This window comes from Bufo gargarizans, chromosome 4, assembly GCF_014858855.1.
Source record: "Bufo gargarizans isolate SCDJY-AF-19 chromosome 4, ASM1485885v1, whole genome shotgun sequence".
Classification (NCBI taxonomy): domain Eukaryota; kingdom Metazoa; phylum Chordata; class Amphibia; order Anura; family Bufonidae; genus Bufo; species Bufo gargarizans.
The window spans coordinates 3493545-3518480 of record NC_058083.1 but is presented as its reverse complement, the minus strand read 5'-3'; the positions used below and the strand labels follow the sequence as shown (position 1 = coordinate 3518480).

The window sequence follows — 24936 nt, the reverse complement described above, 5'->3', positions numbered from 1 at the left end:
CCTCCCCTTCTCTGCTCTGACAGTCAGTGCGCACACACAGCGCGCACACAGAGCAGGGACAGCTCCGGAGTAGCCAGCTGTCCATCCATGACTCCGCCCCCCTCCCCTTCTCTGCTCTGACAGTCAGTGCGCACACACAGCGCGCACACAGAGCAGGAGACAGCTCAGGAGTAGCCAGCTGTCCATCCATGACTCCGCCCCCCTCCCCTTCTCTGCTCTGACAGTCAGTGCGCACACAGAGCAGGGACAGCTCCGGAGTAGCCAGCTGTCCATCCATGACTCCGCCCCCCTCCCCTTCTCTGCTCTGACAGTCAGTGCGCACACACAGCGTGCACACAGAGCAGGGACAGCTCCGGAGTAGCCAGCTGTCCATCCATGACTCCGGCCCCCTCCCCTTCTCTGCTCTGACAGTCAGTGCGCACACACAGCGCGCACACAGAGCAGGAGACAGCTCAGGAGTAGCCAGCTGTCCATCCATGACTCCGCCCCCCTCCCCTTCTCTGCTCTGACAGTCAGTGCGCACACAGAGCAGGGACAGCTCCGGAGTAGCCAGCTGTCCATCCATGACTCCGCCCCCCTCCCCTTCTCTGCTCTGACAGTCAGTGCGCACACACAGCGCGCACACAGAGCAGGGACAGCTCCGGAGTAGCCAGCTGTCACTCCAGGACCCCGCCCCCCTCCCCTTCTCTGCTCTGACAGTCAGTGCGCACACACAGCGCGCACACAGAGCAGGAGACAGCTCAGGAGTAGCCAGCTGTCCATCCATGACTCCGCCCCCCTCCCATTCTCTGCTCTGACAGTCAGTGCGCACACAGAGCAGGGACAGCTCCGGAGTAGCCAGCTGTCCATCCATGACTCCGCCCCCCTCCCCTTCTCTGCTCTGACAGTCAGTGCGCACACACAGCGCGCACACAGAGCAGGGACAGCTCCGGAGTAGCCAGCTGTCACTCCAGGACCCCGCCCCCCGTTCCCCTTCTCTTTAAAGCGCGCGCTTTTTCACACACGTGTGAGGCCGCGCTGCCAGCAGCTGCTTGGATCTTACAGGTAACATTCCCCTTGGTACACTCCCATTACCCTATCCACCTCTAGCTCACTATATGTAGCTCCCCACCTCACGCCTACCCAGCTTCTATTATGATCACATCTAGTGATTTTCATATGCAAATAGCTACTTGTCATTTTCAGCTATAACCTTCTTACCTATCTATTATTTTTAATGCATCCAAATTATCCCTACAGCTTGGACCATCCATATGTGGGAAGCTACGCTATCTTCATTAGCACGGACCCAAAAGGTAACCATACCAATCCCCGTCCCACTGTTCCCTCTTTTATAATGTAGGACCAATCCAATAACTTGCCTACCCTGTACCTTCCACCACTCCTTTAGCTGCCAACCCCCCCCCCCCCCACAACCACACCAACTTTGATATTTACCACCCAGCGACTCATATAACTAATAATTCAAGGAGGACTTTATAGTCGACCTATATATTGTACGCCCATGTATGTATTTCATGCATTTTATATAGGTGTATATATATTTTTATCCAGCTAAAATGGATTCAAGCAATGCTTTCATTCATCCATTTCACTGATTTTCATTGATCAACCTTTGTCTGCTATGCCCTTGGTACTATTATATCCAAACTATTATATCCATTTTATTTATATTTAACTAATTAATTAATTTATTCTTACTTTTAAATTCATTTTAACGCTACATGCTATATATTTTGTAACAAATATTAGATTATATACATTATGTTGTTTTTTAGAAAATAGAAAAAATTTGTAATACTATCTACTGGAGTCGTGTTTGCGCCAAGAGGTGCTGTGATAGTTGTGTACTGTCTTGGTACATATCCCCCCATTGAAACTGTGTCCATAGGATGGTTCATACTGGGGAAGACCAGTTCATACTGGTGTAGTACTGGGGCAGGAGACCCTCCGTATGGACATATAAAACACACCTGGAGATATGTCCCCTATGTAATCTCCGTCATGTCCAGTCTTCACACTAATAGGTAAATGTGCCGTTCTGCCTTACACTGAATGTAATCGGCCTGATTAGGTCTGCTGATAATATATTACTCTGCAGGACATTGTTCTCCAGAGAAAGACACCTGGAGACATTGTATCTGTGTCTTTCTTTCTCTCAGTGACAGACTTGGAGGCCTTTGAAGTCTCCCCCAAATTCCAGAGAAGAGGGCTTCCATCTACAGTCCATGGTGTTAGAAACCCAGAAATGTCAGACTTATTTTACCTGACCAGGACTATCTCCCACAGGACTACTGAAACTCAACAACCACAGTGGGCAACCCTTTGTGTTATTTGGACTCTTTACTGTAAGAGCAGTGAGACTATGGACTCTATACTGTAAGAGCGGTGAGACTATGGACTCTATACTGTAAGAGCAGTGAGACTATGGACTCTGTACTGTAAGAGCAGTGAGACTATGGACTCTATACTGTAAGAGCAGTGAGACTATGGACTCTATACTGTAAGAGCAGTGAGACTATGGACTCTTTACTGTAAGAGCAGTGAGACTATGGACTCTTTACTGTAAGAGCAGTGAATTTACAAAGTCAGGATCCACGAAAGGTCCTCTTTAAGTCAATCACTTAATTTTGAATTCAAATGGGTGTAAGGCTTCAAAGGAGAAACTGCAGCTTTGTCAATGACAATGACAGTCGCCATTTTAGGTCACTGTCTGTCTCTGGGCATTAAAGATCTGTCACACACCCAGGGAGTGGGGACTGAGCTCAACCCAAACCCCTGTCCCTGCCTACTTGCCTCGCAAGTCATAGTGACAAGGGACAACTGGTCGACAAACCCTCAACTAGGATAAGTGCAGGGAAAACAGACAAACCTAGAACAGAGAAGTCAAACAAGCCGAGTCAATAACGAGGACAGCAGCGAATTACCAGAGGAGCAAGCGGAGAATCGTCAGGGGAAGCCAAAGTCAAAACCAGGAGGGAACGCCAAGACCAAGGTATGAGACAGACGGGAAGTTCAACACAAGCAGGAAACCAAGTGTAAGTATTCGCAGGAAGGACCTCAATAACAGGCAATCTGTGGTCAGCATATTGCGTTTAAATAGGGCGCTAGTGGAGTCATGTGACGTGGCCAGCATCACATGACTCCTGAGTTCCAATACAGCCGAGTAAGGAGCTTGGCACTCAGCCCCATTGCGGTTACAACACGGGAACGGGCGACTGATGACGCGAGCGCGCCGCGGCCATCCCCGCCTCCTGGAACCCAGCACAGAGCGCACAGTAACAGTACCCCCCCCCCCTTTTACGCTGGGCCACCAGACCCAAGGCCCCAGGTGACAGGATGTTCCACATTACATTTTTTAACAAGTCTAGAGGCATGTACATCCTTAGCTGGTACCCAGGACCTTTCCTCCAGTCCATAGCCTTTCTAGTGCACCAGTACTGTAAAAAGTTACGGACTCTCCTAACATCCAATATCTTGGAAATCACAAATTCCACGGAATCATTAACCAGTACCTGTGGCGGAGCGGACTGTGAAGGAACAACAGGTGCAATATGTCTCTTAAGCAGATATTTGTGGAAGACGTCATGGATGCGGAAAGACTCGGGAAGTCTCAACCTAAAAGATACTGTGTTAATTACCTCCGTAATCTCGTATGGACCTATAAAGCGAGGTGCAAACTTTTTGGAGGCCACCTTAAGAGGCAAATTTTAGAAGATAGCCACACCTTATCCCCAACCTGAAAATCCATCCTCTTAGAATGTTTCTTATTCGCTTTGATTTTAATACTGTTTTGAGCTTTTTCTAGGTTCGACTGAACCCGAGCCCAAACTGTGCACAGTTCTGACGAGACCTTATCCGCCTCGGATACCGGATGACCGAGAATGAAAACAAGGATGAAAACCGTAATTACAAAATAATGGGGAGACACCAGCGAAGGAATTAACATGGTTGTTTATCGCAAATTCTGCCAAAGGAAGGTACTTCGGAGACGTATGACCTGCGAAACTGTTCCATAGACTGATTAAGTCGCTCTGTCTGCCCGTTACTCTCATGATTATAGGCAGACGAGAAAGACAAAGAGATTTGACACCTCTGACAGAAGGCTCTCCAAAATCTAAACACAAACTGGACAACCCTATCAGATACAATGTTCTCGGGAATACCGTGCAAACGTACAATTTGTTCTACAAATACAGAGGTCAGAGTCTTAGCATTAGGAAGCTTAAAAAGAGGAACAAAATGTACCATCTTACTGAATCTGTCGACCACTACCCAAACCGTGATGAAATCCATAGAAATATGAGACCAGGGTCTACTGGGAATGGGTGGGGGTCGCAACTCCCTAGCAGGGCGAGATCTAAGGGTTTTAGACTTGGCACAAACCTTGCAGGCTGACACATAGGACTTAACATCCTTGAATAGGGTGGACCACCAATAAGACCTTGATATCAGCTCTTTAGTACTCTCGATACCAGGACGTCCACACAAAACAGAATCATGGCACTCAACAGTCGGAGCCGGAATTGTTCGGGGACAAACAACTTATCTGTTGGTGTCAGGGCCAGATGTTGTTCTGCCTTAATAAGAGCCGTAAGATCTTGGGACAAGGCTGCTAAAAATACATTAGCTGGCAATATGGTTTCAGACGGTGCGTTCATAGGCTGAAACACACAAAAACTCTGAGATACGGAATTGGCCTTCACGTTCCTACTTCCTGGCCTGAAAGTGATGGAGAAATTAAAACGTGTAAAAACACAATGCCCATCTGGCTTGACGGGGATTCAACCTCTTAGCAGACTCAAGAAACATTAGATTTGTGTGATCCGTGACAACGGTGACACAATGTTTAGCCCCTTCAAGAAAATGCCTCCACTCCTCAAACGCCCATTTAATGGCCAGCAATTCCCGATTCCCCACGTCATAATTTCTCTCGGTGGGAGAAAATTTTCTGGAAAAGAAGGCGCAATGCCTTAAAATGGTAAGAGTAGAGCGGCCTTGTGAGAGGACCGCCCCCACTCCGTCCTCAGAGGCATCCACCTCCACAATGAAAGGTCTCTCTTGATCCGGCTGAATCAAAAGAGGAGCGCTACTGAAGGACTTTTTAAGAGTTTCAAAAGCTTCAATAGCTTCAACAGAAAAGTAATCCAGGTCCGCCCCCTTTTTTGTGAGGTCGGTCAAGGGTCTAGCAATTACTGAAAAATTATTTATAAATCTACGGTAATAATTAGCGAACCCCAAAAAACTTTGTAAGGCCTTTAAGGACGATGGCCTTACCCAATCCATAATTACTAATACCTTGCTAGGATTCATTTTAAAAGCATGAGGAGTGAGAACATACCTGAGATACTAAATCTCTTGTACCCCAAAAATACATTTCTCCTGTTTGGCAGCCAATTGATTCTTCCTCAAAATCTCAAGCACTTGTTTAACATGAAACACATGACTCTCAAGATCAGGAGAAAAAATCTAAACATCATCAAGGTAAACAATCACAAATTTACCCAAGGATTCTCTGAAAATATCATTCATATAGTTTTGGAAAACCGCTGGCGCATTGCTGAGTCCAAACGGCATTACAAGATATTCAAAGTGTCCAGGTGGAGTATTGAAAGCTGTCTTCCACTCGTTTCCCTCCTTGATTCGAATTACATTATATGCCCCCTTCAAATTAATTTTAGAGAACCAGGAAGCCCCCAGTACTTGATTAAACAAATCGAGAATCAACGGGAGGGAGTATTGATTCTTAATCGTAATCTTATTTAATTCCCGATAATCGATACAAGGTCTGAGCTCTATCCTTCTTTTTGACAAAGAAAAATCCCGCCCCCATAGGAGATACAGAAGGCCTAATGTGCCCCTTACTGAGACTCTCTTTAACATAATCCTCCATAGCCTTGCGTTCAGGCCTAGAAAGGTTATAGATATGTTCCTTGGGAAACCTAGCACCCTCTACCAATTCAATGGCGCAATCGTAAGACCTATGGGGGGGGGGGGGGAGACTCTCTGGGTCAGATGAGGAGAACACATCCATATATTCCTTTAAGACTAGAGGCTATGTATCGGATTCTTCTGAGACGCCAGCTTGCACCACAGACGAGCACGAGTCGCATCTAAACCACCCATTTCACCAGTTATCCCTTGGTCCAGTCAATAATGGGATTATATAACTTAAGCCAAGTCCAGTACTACCTCTACTGGTAAGTTTTCTAGAACTAACAGGGAGCATATTTCAGAGTGACACCCCCCACAGTCAATGATATCTCAGGGGTAGAATACTTCATGGTACCACCCACCAGGGGGGTGGAATTGATCACCATGATGTGGATGGGAGTGGGTAGTGTCAAAATTGGAATGCCGAACCCTAGTACAAATTTATAAACAATACATTTGGCAGCAGAACCTCGATAAAAGCATTACCAGAACATTTGTTATTACCCATTGAGATGGTAAGTACTAATAAATTACTCTTGACCACGTTTGGATATACCTGGTTCTTAGGCTCCCCCGTCTTGGTCGCTTTACCGGAGGAAGGATTCTTGGTGCACTGGTTAATCCAATGGTCTGAGTCTCCACAACAGAAACAAGATCCACGTCAGTGACGCTGATCTCTATGAGTCATCCAGACCTGCATAGGTTCCTCAGAAGAGATAGCAGCTCTGCTCATAGGACAGACCTCTTGCTGGACCACCTCCTGGGGAAAAAGCAAACGTTCCTGCCATCTCTCCCTAACACGTCTGTCAAGTCGAACAGCGAGTGTCATAGTCTCCTCCAATGTCTCAGGAAGCTGATAGTTTACTAATAGGTCTTTAAGATTCTCGGACAAGCCTGACCTGAACTGGCTTTTAAGGGCTGGTTCATTCCAGCCAGCGGGAACACACCATCAACTGGGTACAATACTCTTCTACAGGTTGATCTCCCTGTACCAAAGCTTTAAGAGCGGCTTCAGCTACCATGGCCCTGTCAGGTTCATCATACAAAATTCCCAGAGCCTGAAAGAACCCCTCAACGGAACTGAGACAACTAGCATCGGAAGGTAAGGAAAAAGCCCAATTCTGGGGGTCCCCCTGTAGTCGGGAGATAACTATGCCCACTCATTGGCTCTGAGCCAGATGACAAGGGGCGTAATGTGAAATAAAGCTTACAGTTGTCTTTGAAAGAAAAACTTTTTACAGTCACCAGAAATGGTTCCGGAAGCTTAATCTGGGGCTCCATATGATGACTAGGTGAATGCGGAGTGGAGGCACTCTGTCCTGACTCATGTAAACAGAGTTTCTCCCTCAATTCCTAAACCATCTGAGTCAAATTAGAGACGTGCTCCGTAAGAGTAACCAAAGGATTCATGATAACAATGGTAAATACGGCCTGTTATTCTGTCACACACACAGGGAGTGGGGAAGTGACCAATGAGGTCAACCCGCACCCCTGTCCCTGCCTACTTGCCTCGCAAGTCCTAGTGACCAGGGACAACTGGTCGACAAACCCTCAACTAGGATAAGTGCAGGGAAGACGGATAAACATACAAAAGGGAAGTCAAAACGAGCAGAGTCAATAACCAGGAGAGCAGCTAATTACCAGAGGAGCAAGCGGAGAATTGTCAGGGAGAAGCTGAAGTAAAAACCAGGAGGGAACGCCAAGACCAAGGGATGAGAAAGACAGGACGTTCAACGCAAGCAGGACACCAACAACCACTAAGTATTCACAGGAAGGACCTCAATAACAGGCAATATGTGGCCAGCAGATTGCGTTTAAATAGGGCGCTAGTGGAGTCATGTGACGTGGCCAGCGTCATGCTCGGCGCTCGGCCCCATTGCGCTTACCACTGGAACCCCGCACAGTGTGCACCGTGACAAGATCTCAGCCCTAGTAGACTTGATGCCATAGCAAAAGTGTCAATGCCAAAGTCATTATGTGCCTTTTTTGGCCTCGTACAGTATTGTCCCCTCTGGATACATAATGCCTCTGGTACAATGGTCACTTTTAGAGATGAGCAAATTTCTCAATTCGAGATCTCCAAAAAGATTTTATTTGATCTGAATTTATTTGTGGCAAATTGCAATAAAAAAAACACTATTTCCTGTTTGCAGAGAGCCTGTATAGCAGTGTAGAACACTGTGCCTGTATAGGGGTGTAAAACACTGTGCCTGTATAGGGGTGTAGAACACTGTGCCTGTATAGCGGTGTAGAACACTGTGCCTGTATAGCGGTGTAGAACGCTGTGCCTGTATAGCGGTGTAGAACGCTGTGCCTGTAAAGCGGTGTAGAACACTGTGCCTGTATAGCGGTGTAGAACACTGTGCCTGTATAGCGGTGTAGAACACTGTGCATGTATAGCGGTGTAGAACACTGTGCCTGTATAGCGGTGTAGAACACTGTGCCTGTATAGCGGTGTAGAACACTGTGCCTGTATAGTGGTGTAGAACACTGTGCCTGTATAGTGGTGTAGAACACTGTGCCTGTATAGCGGTGTAGAACACTGTGCCTGTATAGCGGTGTAGAACACTGTGCCTGTATAGCGGTGTAGAACACTGTGCCTGTATAGCTGTCACGGACGGTGTACAGGAAACAAGACAATACCAAATGAATATATGACTCACTGGATCCAAAACTAAGGAACAAAAAGGGAGACCCCTGCATAAGACCTGGCACTCTCCCTGACTGCTCAGCCTATGCGAACATCCCAATGGTAGATGATCGCATATCCTCGTACCTCGACTGTTTAACACCTGAAGACCCTACAATAGTGAGGGGACATGACCACCAGCTCCCTACACTAGACACGGAAGGAGTCAGGGTCACCTGGGATCCAGCAAACAGAAAATCACAAATGAATATACAACACTTATCTTGTAAAAGACTGGGAAATAGGATCAGCATGCACACACACTCCAGGAAGTGGTATAAACCGCACACTAATGCATTATGGGGAGGAATTTAAAGGGATACAATCAGTCCAACTACATGACAGCTGAGAGAGGCTAACGAGATGAGGAACTGAAAACCAAAACAAAGAAAGCTCAAGGAGGAGGTTCTGAAAGGCATCTGTCAGAGCTTCTCAGATGTCTGGTTGTGACAGTACCCCTCCCTCTACGAGTGGACTCCGGACACTCAGAGCCCACCTTCTCAGGATGGGACCTATGGAAAGCCCTGATGAGACGAGTGGCCTTAATGTCCGTCACTGGGACCCACATCCTCTCCTCAGGACCATAACCCTCCCAATGAACGAGGTACTGGAGAGAACCGCGAACAGCACGAGAATCCACAATCCTAGAGACCTGAAATTCAAGATTACCATCAACCATAATCGGAGGAGGAGGCAAAGGCGAGGGTACAATGGGTTGAACATAAGGTTTTAATAAGGACTCATGAAAAACATTATGGATCTTCCAAGTCTGAGGAAGATCAAGACGGTAGGCAACAGGATTGATGACAGACAGGATTTTGTAAGGCCCAATAAACTTAGGACCCAACTTCCAGGAGGGAACCTTCAATTTGATATTCTTGGTAGACAACCACACCAGATCACCAACATTTAGGTCCGGACCAAGCACACGTCTCTTATCTGCCACACGCTTATATCTCTCACTCATGCTCTTTAGATTATCCTGAATCTTTTGCCAAAAAGATGACAAAGACGAGGAGAATCTGTCCTCATCAGGTAAACCAGAAGACCCCTCTCCCGAGAATGTCCCAAACTGCGGATGAAACCCATATGCACCAAAAAATGGTGACTTATCAGAGGACTCCTGACGACGGTTGTTTAAAGCAAACTCAGCAAGGGACAAAAAATAACACCAATCCTCCTGATTCTCCGCCACAAAACAGCGCAGATATGTCTCCAGATTCTGATTGACGCCCTCTGTCTGGCCATTCGACTGCGGGTGGAAAGCAGAAGAGAATGACAACCGAACCCCCAAGCGAGAACAGAAAGCCTTCCAGAATCTGGAAACAAACTGCGTGCCCCTATCAGAGACTATGTCTGAAGGAATACCATTCAATTTGACAATGTGATCAATAAATGCCTGCGCCAGCGTCTTAGCATTGGGCAAACCAGGAAAAGGGATGAAATGCACCATTTTGCTAAAACGGTCCACCACCACCAGAATCACAGTCTTCCCCGAGGAACGAGGCAGGTCCGTTATGAAGTCCATGGACAGATGTGTCCAAGGACGGGAAGGAATGGGTAAGGGATGGAGAGGACCTGATGGCCGTGAATGAGGGACTTTGGCACGAGCGCAAGTCTCGCAGGCTGCCACAAAACCCTCAACCAACTTACGAAGCGCAGGCCACCAGAATCTCTGAGCGATGAGATCCACTGTGGCTCTTGCCCCCGGGTGCCCAGCAAGGGCAGTATCGTGGTGTTCCTTAAAAATCTTGTGTCTTAAAGCGAGAGGCACAAACAACCTCCCAGGAGGACAAAGATCAGGAGCCTCTGACTAGGCTGCCTGCACCTCTGCCTCCAATTCAGGAAAAAGAGCAGAGACCACCACACCATCAGCCAAAATGGGACCCCGGTCTTCAAAATTCCCACCTCCCGGAAAACAACGTGACAGGGCATCTGCCTTCACATTCTTAACCCCAGGGCGGAACATGACAACAAAATTAAACCTTAAAAAGAACAAAGACCATCTGGCCTGTCTCGGGTTCAGACGCTTGGCTGACTCCAAGTAGGCCAGATTTTTATGGTCAGTAAACACGGTAATAGGGTGTCTGGCTCCCTCTAGCCAATGGCGCCATTCCTCAAAAGCCAACTTGATGGCCAACAACTCCCTATCTCCCACATCGTAATTTCTCTCTGCGGAGGAGAGTTTCTTCGAGAAAAAGGCACACGGTCGCCATTTGGCAGGAGAGGGACCCTGAGACAAGACCGCACCCACACCCACCTCAGAAGCATCAACCTCAACTATGAAGGGTAGAGAAATATCAGGTTGTACCAAGATGGGAGCGGAAGCAAAACTCTCCTTGATATTAGAAAAGGCCTTACACGCGCCTCTACCGACCAGGAAGAAAAATCTACCCCCTTTCTGGTCATATCAGTGAGTGGTTTAACAACAGAGGAATAATTCTAAATAAAACTTCCTGTAATAATTGGCAAAGCCCAAAAAAACGCATCAGCGCCTTCCGATTCTCAGGAAGCTCCCACTCAAGGCACAGCGCGGACCTTCTCGGGGTCCATGCGAAAACCAGAAGCGGAGAGAAGAAACCCCAGAAATTGAATTTCTGGAACCGCAAACACACATTTTTCCAGTTTCGCGTATAATTTATTCTCCCACAGGATGAGCAAGACCTGACGTATGTGTTCCTTATGAGTTTTGAAATCAGGAGAAAAAAAATCTAAATGTCACCCAAATACACTAATACAAATTTTCCCATTAAATGATGAAAAATGCTGTTCACGAAATGCTGAAAAACGGCTGGGACATTCATCAAACCAAAAGGCATAACCAAATTCTCAAAATGGCCCTCAGGGGTAATGAAGGCCGTCTTCCATTCGTCTCCTTCTCTGACCCTGACCAGGTTGTATGCCCCTCTTAGATCTAATTTGGAAAATACTTTAGCCCCAACAATCTGGTTAAACAGGTCCGGGATCAGAGGAAGCGGATAAGGGTCACGAATAGTGATACTGTTCAGCTCCCTGAAATCCAGACAAGGTCTTAAAGAACCATCTTTTTTCTTAACAAAGAAAAAACCAGTGGCAACAGGTGACTTCGAGGGTCGTATGTGTCCTTTTCTCAGACTCTCAGAGATATAAGGACGCATAGCGACCCTTTCAGGTTGGGAGAGATTGTATAAACGAGATTTAGGCAGCTTGGCGCCTGGGATGAGATTAATAGGGCAATCGTACTCCCTGTGCAGGGGCAAATCCTGAACTCCACTCTCAGAGAAGACATCCGAAAATTCTGAGAGAAAAGGTGGTACAGTCTTAGTAGAAACCTCAGAAACAGATGTCGTGAGGCAATTCTCTCTGCAAAAGTCACTCCAACCATTTATTTGCCTCGCTTGCCAATCAATGGTGGGGTTATGTTTAGTGAGCCAGGGTAGCCCCAACACAAGAGGAGTAGGTAAGGACGAAACATGACACATCCTCAACATGAGCATCACTCACAATTAAACGAATATTGTGAACTATGCCCTTTAATGATTTCTGAGAAAATGGAGCGGAATCAATAGCAAAAACAGGAATATCCTTTCCCAAAGTGCATACCTGGAAACCATGAGTTATCGCAAATTGATTATCAATGAGGAAATGAACAAGCTAATGTTCGGTACCAGCGCTGGAGCTATTAATATTATTAGATTGGTAATTTACCTTATACCTGCAGCATGGGGTTTGATCAGGTGGTTGTCTGCCGACTACCCGGTGTGGCAACAGGATAAGGTGACTTTTGCAGTGCTTCTTATGGAAACGTTTTATCGATGATATTGTTTTTATCTGGAAGGGTGGGGAATCGGATTTGAACCACTTTTTAATTAATTTAAATAAAAATGAATTTTATCTAGATTTTATACCAGTATATAGTAAAGAGCAGGTCAACTTTCTAGACCTAACTATATTTATTGAGGAAGGGCAGATCCACACAAAGACATATTGTAAGCCCACGGATTGCAATAGTTACATTCCCCTTAAAAGCTGCCATCTACCCACATGGCTTACGAATATTTCTCGTAGCCAATACATCAGGTTATGCAGGAATTGTACAAATATTGGTCATTTTGAGAAGGAAACCAGAGATCTTAATATCAAATTTATCGAAAAAGGGTATAAAATGGAGGACTTGGAACCTACCATTAAACAAATTAGAGAGGTAGACCGCAACCTATTACTGAATAATAAAGTGCAGGACCCAAAACAACTCACTGCGAATCAATGTATTGATGCCCCTATAAAGATTCCCATAATTACTAGTTATAATGAAGGGGCAATAATCCTTAAAAGAATTGTTAAAAAACATTGGGAAAAGTTGCGACAAGATAAATTAATAGGTAATAGGATTCCAAAAAATCCCACATTTATCTTTAGAAAAGCATTAAATTTGTGCTCTATGGTAGCGCCCACTGTGAGACTGCCCCTAACCAAGAAATTAGATCACCTGACACACAAAGGTTTCTTCCCATGTAAAATGTGCAATAACTGTAAAAAAATTAAACATGGCATAACTAAATTCCCCATAATAGAAATAGGGGACAATCATCACAAATACAAAATCAATCAGTATATTTCATGTAATACCCGAGGTGTGATATATTTTATCAAATGCCCATGTTCAAAAATATATGTGGGTCGAACCAAACGTGAACTAAAAACTAGGATGGGGGAACATCTCAATAACAAAGAAAAAATATGACGGTCACCCTCTGTCCCGCCACTATACCCAATATCACGCAGGTAGTTTTGTCGGTTCTTTCTTTGGGGGTATTGAAAAAATAAAATTAAATCCGAGAGGCGGAGATATTATTAGACAACTGTCAAGATGTGAAAGCAAATGGATGTTCAGATTGAATTCTCTGGCACCTAACGGCCTGAACCGAGAGATGGAACTATTTGCATTTTAAATTACTAAACATTGCAAAACCCAACTTATGTTTGCTATAAGCAGTTAGGTGCCACTTTCTATCCATTTAGGATTTAACATAAGACTTTATCAGGACGATTTGATAAGTTAACTTTGAGCAGCTGCCATAAGGACCGGGCACCTACTTAAACCCAGAGTACAATCAGAACAACTATCCCTGACGAAGAAACCCGTAGGTTTCGAAACGCGTAGGATCTGTTTGGTCTCTGGATTACTCCGTAGGACAGTCGTGACGTCACGCCGCACGTTCCGGAACCTTGTACTATCACAGCTCCCTCGTGCGCGCGCCAGCCACCGGCCGGGGCGGCGTACGCACTTTGAGGTTGAGCAGGAAGAAATCTTCTAAGAAGCACTGCAAAAGTCACCTTATCCTGTTGCCACACCGGGTAGTCAGCAGACAACCACCTGATCAAACCCCACGCTGCAGGTATAAGGTAAATTACCAATCTAATAATATTAATAGCTCCAGCGCTGGTACCGAACATTAGCTTGTTCATTTCCTTTTACTGTTTACATTACTTTGGATCGGAGCAGCCGTCATCCAACCAGGTACTCAGCAGCGGCTCTGTCTGCCATAGTGCACACAGAGAAAACCTAATAGCGACAGCGCAGGCACAATTGTATATATATATCCTATGATTATCAATGAGATTGACAGCTGCTCCACTATCTACAAAAATCTCACAAAAAAATGTCTTGCTCTCTAGTGCCACCCTGGCAGGCAGGACAAAACGGGAACTACAAGAAAACGGAAAACCTTCAATTTCCGCCTCAACCCTGCCAATAGTAACAGGCGGAACATTTTTAAAGGATTTTTTCCTTTTTGTTTCTTTATTATTCTCAAAAGACTGTCTGAATCTCCTAGAGGGACAAACATTTGCCAAATGATTTATACCTCCACAACAAAAACAAACCTTCCCATGCGGGCTGAATCTTCTATTGTCAGAGGCAAGCAAACCCAGCTGCATGGGCTCCTGCTCAGAAGGGGCTGACAGCGACTGAGACCCCTGCGCACAGAATGAGACCGCTGCACTGTCCTGGGACTGAGTATGACAGGAAGGAGAGATCTCTCCTCTCTCTCTAAGACGCCTGTCAATACGAACGGCCCGAGACATGGCAGAGTCCAAGGAGGTAGGCCTCTCATGAAAGGCAAATGCATCTTTCAATCCCTCTGAAAGACCATGGCAAAATTGACTTCGGAGTGCAGCATCATTCCAACCAGTATCAGCTGCCCATCTCCGAAATTCTGAGCAGTATATCTCTGCGGATTGTTTACCCTGGCATAACAGACGTAGTCTAGACTCAGCCAAAGCAATACGATCCGGATCATCATATATCTGACCCAGGGCTAAAAAGAATTCATCCACTGAACGGAGGGGCCGTGCCCCCACCGGCAGCGAAAAGGCCCACGACTGAGCGTTACCCCTGAGCAGCGATATAATGATCCCCACCCTCCGTTCCTCATCACCAGAGGAATGGGGAAGAAGGCGAAAATGGAGTTTGCAAGCCTCTCTAAAACGCACAAAATTCTCACTACCCCCGGAGAACGTATCCGGGAGCGAGATCTTAGGCTCAGAACAAACTCCATGAACGCAAGCTGAACCGGTCACTAGAAACTGAGAAAGAGTCTTACGGAGATCTGCCACCTCCAATGAAAGACCCTGCAAGCGTTCAGTCAAAAGTGAAACCGGATCCATGCTTGAGACGGTTTTGGCGGTTTATAATGTCACGGAAGGTGTACAGGAAACAAGACAACACAAAATGAATATACGACTCACTGGATCCAGAACTAAGGAACAAAAAGGGAGACCCCTGCATCAGACCTGGCACTCTCCCTGACTGCTCAGCCTATGCAAAAATCTCAATGGTAGATGATCGCATATCCTCGTACCTCGACTGTATAACACCTGAACACCCTATAATAGTGAGGGGACACGACCACCGGCTCCCTACACTAGATACGGAGGGAGTCAGGGTCACCTGGGATCCAGCAAACAGAAAAACACAAATGAATGCACAACACTTATCTTGTAGAAGACTGGGAAGTAGGATCAGCATGCACACACACTCCAGGAAGTAATATAAACCGCAAACTGATGCACTATGGGGAGGAATTTAAAGGGATGCAATCAGTACAACTACATGACAGCTGAGAGAGGCTAACGAGATGAGGAACTGAACAGCACAACAAAGGAAGCTCAAGGAGGAGGTTCTGAAAGGCATCTGTCAGAGCTTCTCAGATGTCTGGTGGTGACATCCGGAAAGCGGTCTAAGGTTACTCAGATCGGTCACAAATAGCGCTGGTTTCTTAGGCAGAGGTGTTACCACTGCCTGCTTCAGAATAGCCAGCACCTGACCGCTGGAAAAGGAACTATTTATAATGTCTCGAATGTATGGTGCCATTGCAACCGCGGCGGACTTCACCACGGCCGCTGGGCATGGGTCTAGAGGCGAGGAGGAAGATCTAAGAGCTCCAATGATTTCAATCGTTCTCTCCTCAGAGATGGGCTGAAATTCTGTGAAGGAAAAGGGTTGAAAATGAAGCAGTGTCTCGTCCATCCTATGAACCGTTGGGATATTGTCCCTAAGTTTCACAAAATTTTCAGCAAAGCAGTTGGCCATTTGCTGGCACAGTGCTTGAGAGTGCTCCGTCGTTGCAATCTTACATCTGGGATTGGCTAGTTCTTTAGCCACTTTGAAAAGTTCTCTGGAGTTGTTAACCGCATTGCCTATTTTATGAGTAGTATGTTCTTTTGGTATTTTTATTATTATCTCTGTACTTTCTCATACTTATTTTGTATTTAATTTTGGTCGTTGGCATCTGCTCTTATCCACCAACTGGCATATGTCAGTTGCACTGCTTGATAATACTTGTACATATCAGGGAGAGCTAAACCACCCCTGAAGGGAGTCAAAAGTTTGTCAATAGTCTTAAAATGAGATTTCTTCAGAAGCTCCGGCGCCGCCCTATACATATATAATAATTTCAGTAGCAGGGCCATTTTAAAAAATATGTATCCGCCCCACCAGGGAAAGAGGAAGATTTACCCACGCTTTCAACTTTTGCGTAATATATTCCATAGTCGGGAGTAGATTGAGAGAGATGACATTTTTGGGCTCTTTATGTGTTATGACACCCAGATATTTGAACTTCTCAACTACCAGTAGTTTTGACCTCTACTAAACTCTCGGATTCTCAGTTTTATCCACCAAATACAACACTGATTTGGTCCAATTAACTCCTGAGAACCTCCCATACTCATCTATCACTTCTATGAGCATATCCATTGACCTCTCTGTGCTTCCCAAATATACCAACATGTCATTGGCGTAGAGCGATAATTTTTCTGTAATTCCCGCAATGTCCCCGAGCAGTTATTGATCAGGATAGATATTGGTTCCAACACCAGTGCGAAGAGCAATGGTGACAGCGGGCAACCCTGCTGGATCCCTCTGCGCAGGCAAAAGGGACTGGATAGAGTCCCATTCACCTGCACCCTCACCCTAGGGTTAGCATATAACAGATGCAGCCATTTCAGGAAGTTCCCCGGGAATCTAAACTTTGCCAGCACTTCCCAGAGAAACTGCCACTGAACAGAATCGAATGCCTTTTCATTATCTAAGAATGCTATTACCCTATCCCCCACATTGTCATGTTGCACCTGTAAGTTGGTATAGAGCCTCCTGAGATTTATATCAGTCGACTTCCCTGGCATGATGCCGGATTGGTCTGGGTCCACTAAGGATAACAAAAACCCTGACAGACGTGTTGCCAGGACTTTCGCGAGTATCTTGGTGTCTAGATTTATAAGGGAAATAGGGCGATAGGAGCTACATTGCTCAGGTGGTCTCCCCGGCTTATGTATTACTACAATAGTGGCATCGGAGAATGAGGGGGGTAGTTTTGAGACTTCCAGCGAATAAGCAAACTGTTTACTCAACCTCTCACTAAGCTTCTCGACATGCAATTTGTACAATTCTGCAGGAAACCCGTCTGGGCCCAGGGTTTTATGTGGTGCCATGGAACTTGTGGCAGCCTGAATTTCCAGGGGTGTGATGGGTGAATCTAGCATATCCTTATCTGCCCTAGATAATTGTGGAAACCTTAACTTTCCAAAATAACCCTAAATCTCTTCCGGAGAACGTGCAAGAGTGGAAGAATATAAGTTGGTGTAATATCTAGCAAATGGCATGCAAATCTCCTCGGGACTGGAGACCTCCCCCCCTGAGTCTGTGTGGATCATTGCCACCACAGTCTGTGGGTTCTCAGCCTTGGCTAGGTACGCTAGTGCCTTCCCATTCTTGTCTCCCTCAGCGAATGACTATTTGTTTTTGCGCCAGAAGCCTCTTCTGCGTATACTCCGAAAGATGTAGCTTGCATTCTCACTGAATAGCCAGCCATTCTTCTCTGCATTCCCTGGACGGATCGCTAATGAAAGCCTCCTCACGGTGATCATTCTTGAAAATCAATTCAAAGGCTTTCGCTACAGAGGAGCCGGTCTTATCTTTCAGGGGAACACACCACGCATATTTTGATAATACGTCAATCACGGTTAAAATATATTTTAAGCCGTCACTTTCTTTGGCGTAGCATGACATATCACACAGGTCGCTTTGCCATTGCAAGGCGATGGACGACACTATGACCTTATTTCTCACAACATTTTTTCTAACGTGCTTATGCAGCGTGTACGTGTCTTGGTTGTTTAACCACGCGGCTATAGTTGCTCTCTTTATAAGGTGTTTTTTAACAGATCTGTATAAACTCTCCAAGCCACCAAAAGATCCGGGTGCTTTAGGATTAAAATATGTCTTTTGCAAATATTTTTCAGACTGCTGCGTCGTCATGATTGCATCGAGATCCGTGAAGACTCCTTATGCGTGTTTATTTCATACGTGTTTGCTATATCAGCGAAGCTATCACAGCGTATATACCAACACAGCTTTTATATTCAGTTTTACACTATAGAGGAATAATCTATTGATACATTAATTCCGTGTGTACAGTTCTGGTGGGAGGGGGGGGCGTGTATGTTTGATCACTATGACCCTTAGTGGGTGTCACCTGTTACAAGTTATATAAGCGGCGTCTCTAACCACAGTGAATCAGTTGCAACATCTAAAAATGAATATTTTATTAAAATAGGTTTACTACAGTGCTCACATCGCAAGTTAACTTTCAAATATTACCAAAAGTAAAACAATTAGCACGTGTGCAGTTAGTTGATAATACCACAGCGGATTACGAAATATAGAATAACAACGCTAAACGCTATGTTTCAATACATTCCCAGTGCAGGAAAATACATCTATGCCTTATACTATACAAATTTCAAGCTCTACAAAATTCATTTCAAATTTAAGTTAAAGTTAAACTGTATAGTATTGGGTCACAGGCTGTCTCGCAAAATATATATAACGAGATAATAAAATACATTTTTACAAATTTGCTAACCAATTTTGTATACACAAAACACTGAAAAACAAATATAAAACAATAGCCGTAAAATGATACATAAAAAATGCATGATAAAAAACTACACAGATTCATGGATGATCTGCCGCGAGGTTGTGTGTAAACTTGACAAGTATCTTGTGAGTCTGAAATATATTACTGCTGGTTGATCTGGGCTGATAATAGACTGAGAGACGCCACTGCCTCCAATTTCTGTACGTTGTTTATCTGCTCAATAAACTTTTTAAAATGCAGTGTTTTTGTTTGTGATCAATTTGTATACTGACATTAAGGGGTATGGTGAACTGCTCTCTAGACATGTCCAGGCATTACTCAGATTTGGGAGGGGTGAAGGGGGACCTGTCAAGAGGACGAAAGGGGTTGGTTGACGAGTGGGGTTTTGGCAGCTGGGGGCGGAGTCTAAATGAGGGGGTGGCACCTGTCACTTTTGATGACTAATATGTACGCTTCACTACTGATGTCATAAAGGCAACCTTTGGAATCGGTGGAGGCGATTGACTCCATCTTGAATCTCCTGTACACTATAGATCTGTTCAAAGGTTTTAGATTTATTATTGTGAGGAAGCCGTTGTCTGTTTTTTTTACTAGAAAGAGGCCGGAGTATAAACCTTTTCCAATTTCGGAGTGAGGTACCTCTATGACTACACGCGATTTGATTAAACCTTGAACTCCCTGCCAAATTTTTTCCTGTATATCCCTGTTGTGGATGGAAACTGAGAATCTTTCTGGAGGCATTGAAGAAAATTCTATTCTGTATCCCTGAGCTATGTTTAATGCCCATGGATTTGAAGTAACCCGATTCCACTGGTTTAGAAAATTCTTCAATCTGCCTCCCACTCTGGCATCATTGTCTGTTGTTCTGTTTATTTTGGGGATTAAGGATAAATTCTCCACCCCTTCCACCTTTTGAGTAACTCCAGTGGCCCAATTTACCCTTACCCCTGTAGGGTCTAGATTGTGAAGGGAATTGACGAAAGGCCCTCTTTTTTTATTTCTTTTACCTCCGGAAACCCTTTCTTTTTTTCACCCGCTTTTCTCCAGTATCTTATCCAATACTGGACCAAACACGAACTCCCCTGAGAAGGCAATAGAACATAGTTTAGACTTGGAGTCTTTATCCTCTGACGATGCTTTCATCCATAAAGCCCTTCTAGATGTACTGGAAAGGCCTGCATCTTTCGCGGCAAATTCTACCGATTCTGCCGAGGCATCGGCCAGAAAAGCAATTGCTGATTTTAATGGCGGTAGGGAATTTATGATATCCTCCCTTGGAGTTTTGTACTTTAGGTGTTCCTGTAAGTCAGATAACCAGAAGTACATAGCTCTTGCACAGATGTAGCCGCAATGTTGGATTTTACCCCAAACATCGCTGCCTCCCAGGCTTTAATAAAGGATCCGCTTTGCGTTCCATCGGATAGCATAATTGTGACAAATCCTCAAAGGGTAAGACCACCTGAATATCAATTTTCGGTATCTCATCAAAATTTTTTTAATTCAGCTTGATCAAAAACGAATCTATTCCTGAATTCTCTGGACACCCCTAGTCTATTTTCAGGTTCAATCCACTCATCCATTATCATCTCTTTGAAATTCTCATTAATGGGGTATACGTAAATCCCCGAACATTTCATCCTGAACCGTACGTGGCTTGGGAGTATCCTCTATGCCCATAGTGGATCTAACTGCTTTCAGTAAATTCTCCATTTCATCCGAGGAAAAGAAGTACTTTTTATCGTCCTCTACAATTTCACCCTCTGAGACGTAATCTCATCCTGAATAAAAAATTTCATCTCAGAAAGGAAAGATGGTTCCGAGTTTCGCTAATATATTAATGGAAGCCTTTGAGACATGGCATGTATTTTGTGTGGGTGGCTTCGCTATGTGGACGATGTGTTCATGCTGTGGAGGGGTGATCAATCTTCCCTTCTACAGTTTGTTACCATTTAAACGAGGGCCATAATACCATCAAACTTACACTGAGTTATGATGAAAATGTTATTCATTTCTGGGATGTTAAATTACGGCACGTAGAGGGAGGATTTGAGACCACACTATTCACAAAGACCACAGATCGAAATAACCTGCTGCTTCATTCCAGCCACCGCGCCCCTCACATTTTTTACAATTTGTGTATCTTTCCAAATATGTTCGACATTCTAAACAAATAAAAAAGGTCATTCTAAAATATTGGTAGATATTAAAACATGATCAAAAATTTGGGAGAATGTTTGTTGATAAACCCCTTTTTGCCTCTCTGTAAACATGCTGATTAAAAGTGACATACGCCCTAAAAAAATGGAAAGACAGAGTTTCCTTGCAAATCAGAGAAGGGGGCATTCTGTGGGAATTGTAGTGCTATAATTAAAGGTGACACTGTAGTGCACCCCACACAGGGAGACAGGATACAAATTAAAGATTTTGCAACGTGCAAGACATGTAATGTCATATACTGCTTGAAATGCCCATTTGGTAAGATATGTTGGGCAAACATCTCGGGCTATAAGGATCAAAATCAATGAGCATACGTCCAGAATTAGGAAGGAACTCCGAAGGGAGAGTAAGATGGAAACAGTGGAGGTGAAAAAACAAGGTGAAACTACAGTTTTATGATCAGGCCCATCGGGTGTCAGAAGATCTCAGGTGGCAGTTTCAGGAGGTGATAAAAAGAGGAGTCCATGAGGAGGATAACAGTAGGAGATTGTTACAAAGGGAGACCTTTTGGATAGTGAAACTCCAGTCTTTAATACCTAAAGGGTTAAATGAAATTTGTAGCTTTAGTGCATTTATATGCTTGATCACTTTCATGTGTTAGGGTTATTTATGGCTATGCATTTTATATAAAATGATATGGTATGAATATATGTATCAGCTGTTGGTGCTATAAAAATCCCACCTCCCCCTCTACCTGCACGCATGAGTAAGGAGGCATGTTCTACCGAAACGTCACGGGGAGGGGAGGTGTGAACGATGTTTGTCTCAGCATCCCTCATGATGTACCATTTTATATTGATATGAAGTAAAAAGAAGTAAAATAAAACTAAAAAGTTTTTCACCAGTGACTTGTAAGTATGACTTCTGTTGCTCACTTGCATAAAATATTGGCACAATGGGGTAAAATGAACACACACGTCTGCAAGTTTGAAAGAGTAATTTCTTTATAAAACATTCTTAAACAAAACATCATGTCTTCTCTCCTGTGTGGATTTTCTTATGTTGATTAAAATTTGATTTTGTGACAAAGCATTTTCCGCATTCTGAACATGAATATGGCTTCTCTCCTGTGTGATATCTTAAATGTTCATCAAGCCTTAATTTAATGGTAAAGCATTTACCACACTCTGAACACGAATATGGCTTCTCTTTTGTGTGAATTCTTTTATGTATTTTAAGGCTCGATTTCTGGTTAAAGCATTTCCCACATTCTGAACATGAATATGGCTTTTCTCCTGTGTGAGTTCTCTGATGTCCAACCAGATATGACTTATATGTAAAACATTTACCACACTCTAAACATGAATATGGCTTCTCTCCTGTGTGATTTCTTTTATGTAGTTCAAAGCTTGATTTACGGGTAAAGCATTTCCCACATTCTGAACATGAATATGGCTTCTCTCCTGTGTGAATTCTCTTATGTAGATCAAGGCTTGCTTTCTGGATAAAGCATTTCCCACACTCTGAACATGAATAGGGCTTCTCTCCTGTGTGAATTCTTTTATGTTCATCAAGTTTTGATTTCACCTTAAAGCATTTCCCACATTCTGAACATGAATATGGCTTCTCTCCTGTGTGAATTCTCTGATGTGCAACCAGACGTAATTTATCTATAAAACATTTACCACACTCTGAACATGAATATGGCTTCTCTCCTGTGTGAATTTTTTTATGTAGATCAAGGCTTGATTTCCGGTTAAAGCATTTTCCACATTCTGAACATGAATATGGCTTCTCTCCTGTGTGAATTCTTTTATGTTGTACAAGTCTTGATTTCATGTTAAAGCTTTTCTCGCATTCTGAACATGAAAATGGCTTCTCTCCTGTGTGAATTCTCTGATGTGCAATCAGATAGAATTTATCTGTAAAACATTTGCCACACTCTGAACATAAATATGGCTTCTCTCCTGTGTGAATTCTTTTATGTTGATCAAATCTTGATTTCAAGGTAAAGCATTTCCCACATTCTGAACATGAATACAGCTTCTCTCCTGTGTGACTAGTCTTGTTTACAGAAAGCTCTGACTTATATCTGAACTGTTTTTCACGTTCCCCACAATTAAACATTTTACCCAGTTTCTGCCCTGTATTTGGAGTAATAATCTGTGATTGGTCAGGAGAAGATTCCTCATGTTTAGGATGATTATATGATAGATTTGGACTTGGGTTAATAATCTGTGATTGGTCATTAAAAAGTTCCTCATTCTTGGGGGAATTATTTGATGCACTGTGAAGTTCTGGATGTAAATTACAGGTAATTAAGTTTTCTCCTGAAGAGCGCTGCATGGTATCTTCATCTTCTTTATAATCTAGAGATAACATGATGTTTCCTTCAGGCTTCTCACAGGGATTTTCTGTTAAGATTAATAATAGATTTTATGATTTTTTTTTTTGTTAAAACAATTTGATAAATGTATCACATTCCAATGAGGCCGAATTCACATATAACAGACATATATCTATCTATGTTACGTGCACATGTATCTATGATGCTGTGAGTTGATGTCAGCTGAACCTGTGGTCGGGACACATGTGCATAATACAGATGGATAATATGTCTGTAATATTCTCATGTGAATCTGGCCTGTGAGAGATGGATTTATTATTCTATAGATATATAATGTGAACATTCTGTAGTACACATTTTTGTCCACTAGATGGCTGCAAACCATATGTATGAGTAGGTCAATAAGGGAGGGGGAAGAGGGGATTACATTGAAGTTTTCAAATATACCTATGAACTCAGTTGGCGATGCTGAAACCACTCCTATCAGGCTAAGGAGCCAATAGTCTCTACTTAAGGAACACCCCTTTTGTGATGTCATGTCTGCTGTTTAAGTCAATGTAATGTGAATAAAGTGCGTCTCTTTTACCATGGCTCAAAGGGGGATGAGAAGATGCTTTCAAGAAACCACCTAGTGTGTCTGGTCTCATTATGAAAGCTGTATGGCGCGCACATACTAATACTTGTAATTGATTTGGTACCACACAAAGATGAAGGAAAGCACATGAATTGCGCTGACAAAATGGCGTCCCTGGGTGGGCAGACAGCTTGCGTAACTTCCAATTCAAACGCCACGAGAGCGACTTAAACGGAACCATCAGATGAGATCACATGCCGGCAAGGTAAGAAAGCTTTATTTCTTACGATTCTTCTCTGAAACTTCCGCTTTTGTGGGTTCTCAAGAGTTTAATTGGTGTTATCGTGATAGAAAGGTTCAAATTATAAGCTGATCTGTCCGTTAGAGCGAAATAACCCGTTTCAGTATTCCTTCTTTGTGTGGCTTTTCATGCTGTATTGACGTGCTGAGCAGAACGGAAGTTGTTAGACAGCCGAGTCGGATATCCGTGACATAGAATTGGACCTAAGCCAAGCTCTGACGAGAATGTTTGGAGATTCATGAGTAGTGACCAGGGGTCCTCATGAGTGTGCAGAATTTACACCAATTGCATAGTAGTAATAAGCAATTGGAGGTTATTAAGTTGGTGCCTTGCACAAGAGAAATTGTGGGATTAATACTGTTTAGCTATTATTACGTTAGTGAGTTTAATAGCAACCAGATATTGTTAAGTTGGTGCCCTACAATGATGGGTAATTCTAATGTTACAGGATATAGTGAGGAGATGTAACAGCATCCAGTGATGACTTTACAGAACCAACTGGTCCTTGACAGC

The 24936-nt window shown here is 43.9% G+C and overlaps 1 protein-coding gene across 1 annotated transcript in view; it reads right to left on the bottom strand.

The window, feature by feature from the left end:
• Window positions 1-18694: 18694 nt before the first annotated feature.
• Window positions 18695-24936, bottom strand: part of LOC122935773 (gastrula zinc finger protein XlCGF26.1-like) — a 31031-nt gene continuing 24789 nt past the window's right edge. The window contains exon 2 of the mRNA XM_044291648.1: window positions 18695-23615. Within this exon, the coding sequence (XP_044147583.1) occupies window positions 22231-23583 (1353 nt within the window). The 5' untranslated portion in view covers window positions 23584-23615 and the 3' untranslated portion in view covers window positions 18695-22230. The remainder of the gene's footprint in view (window positions 23616-24936) is intronic.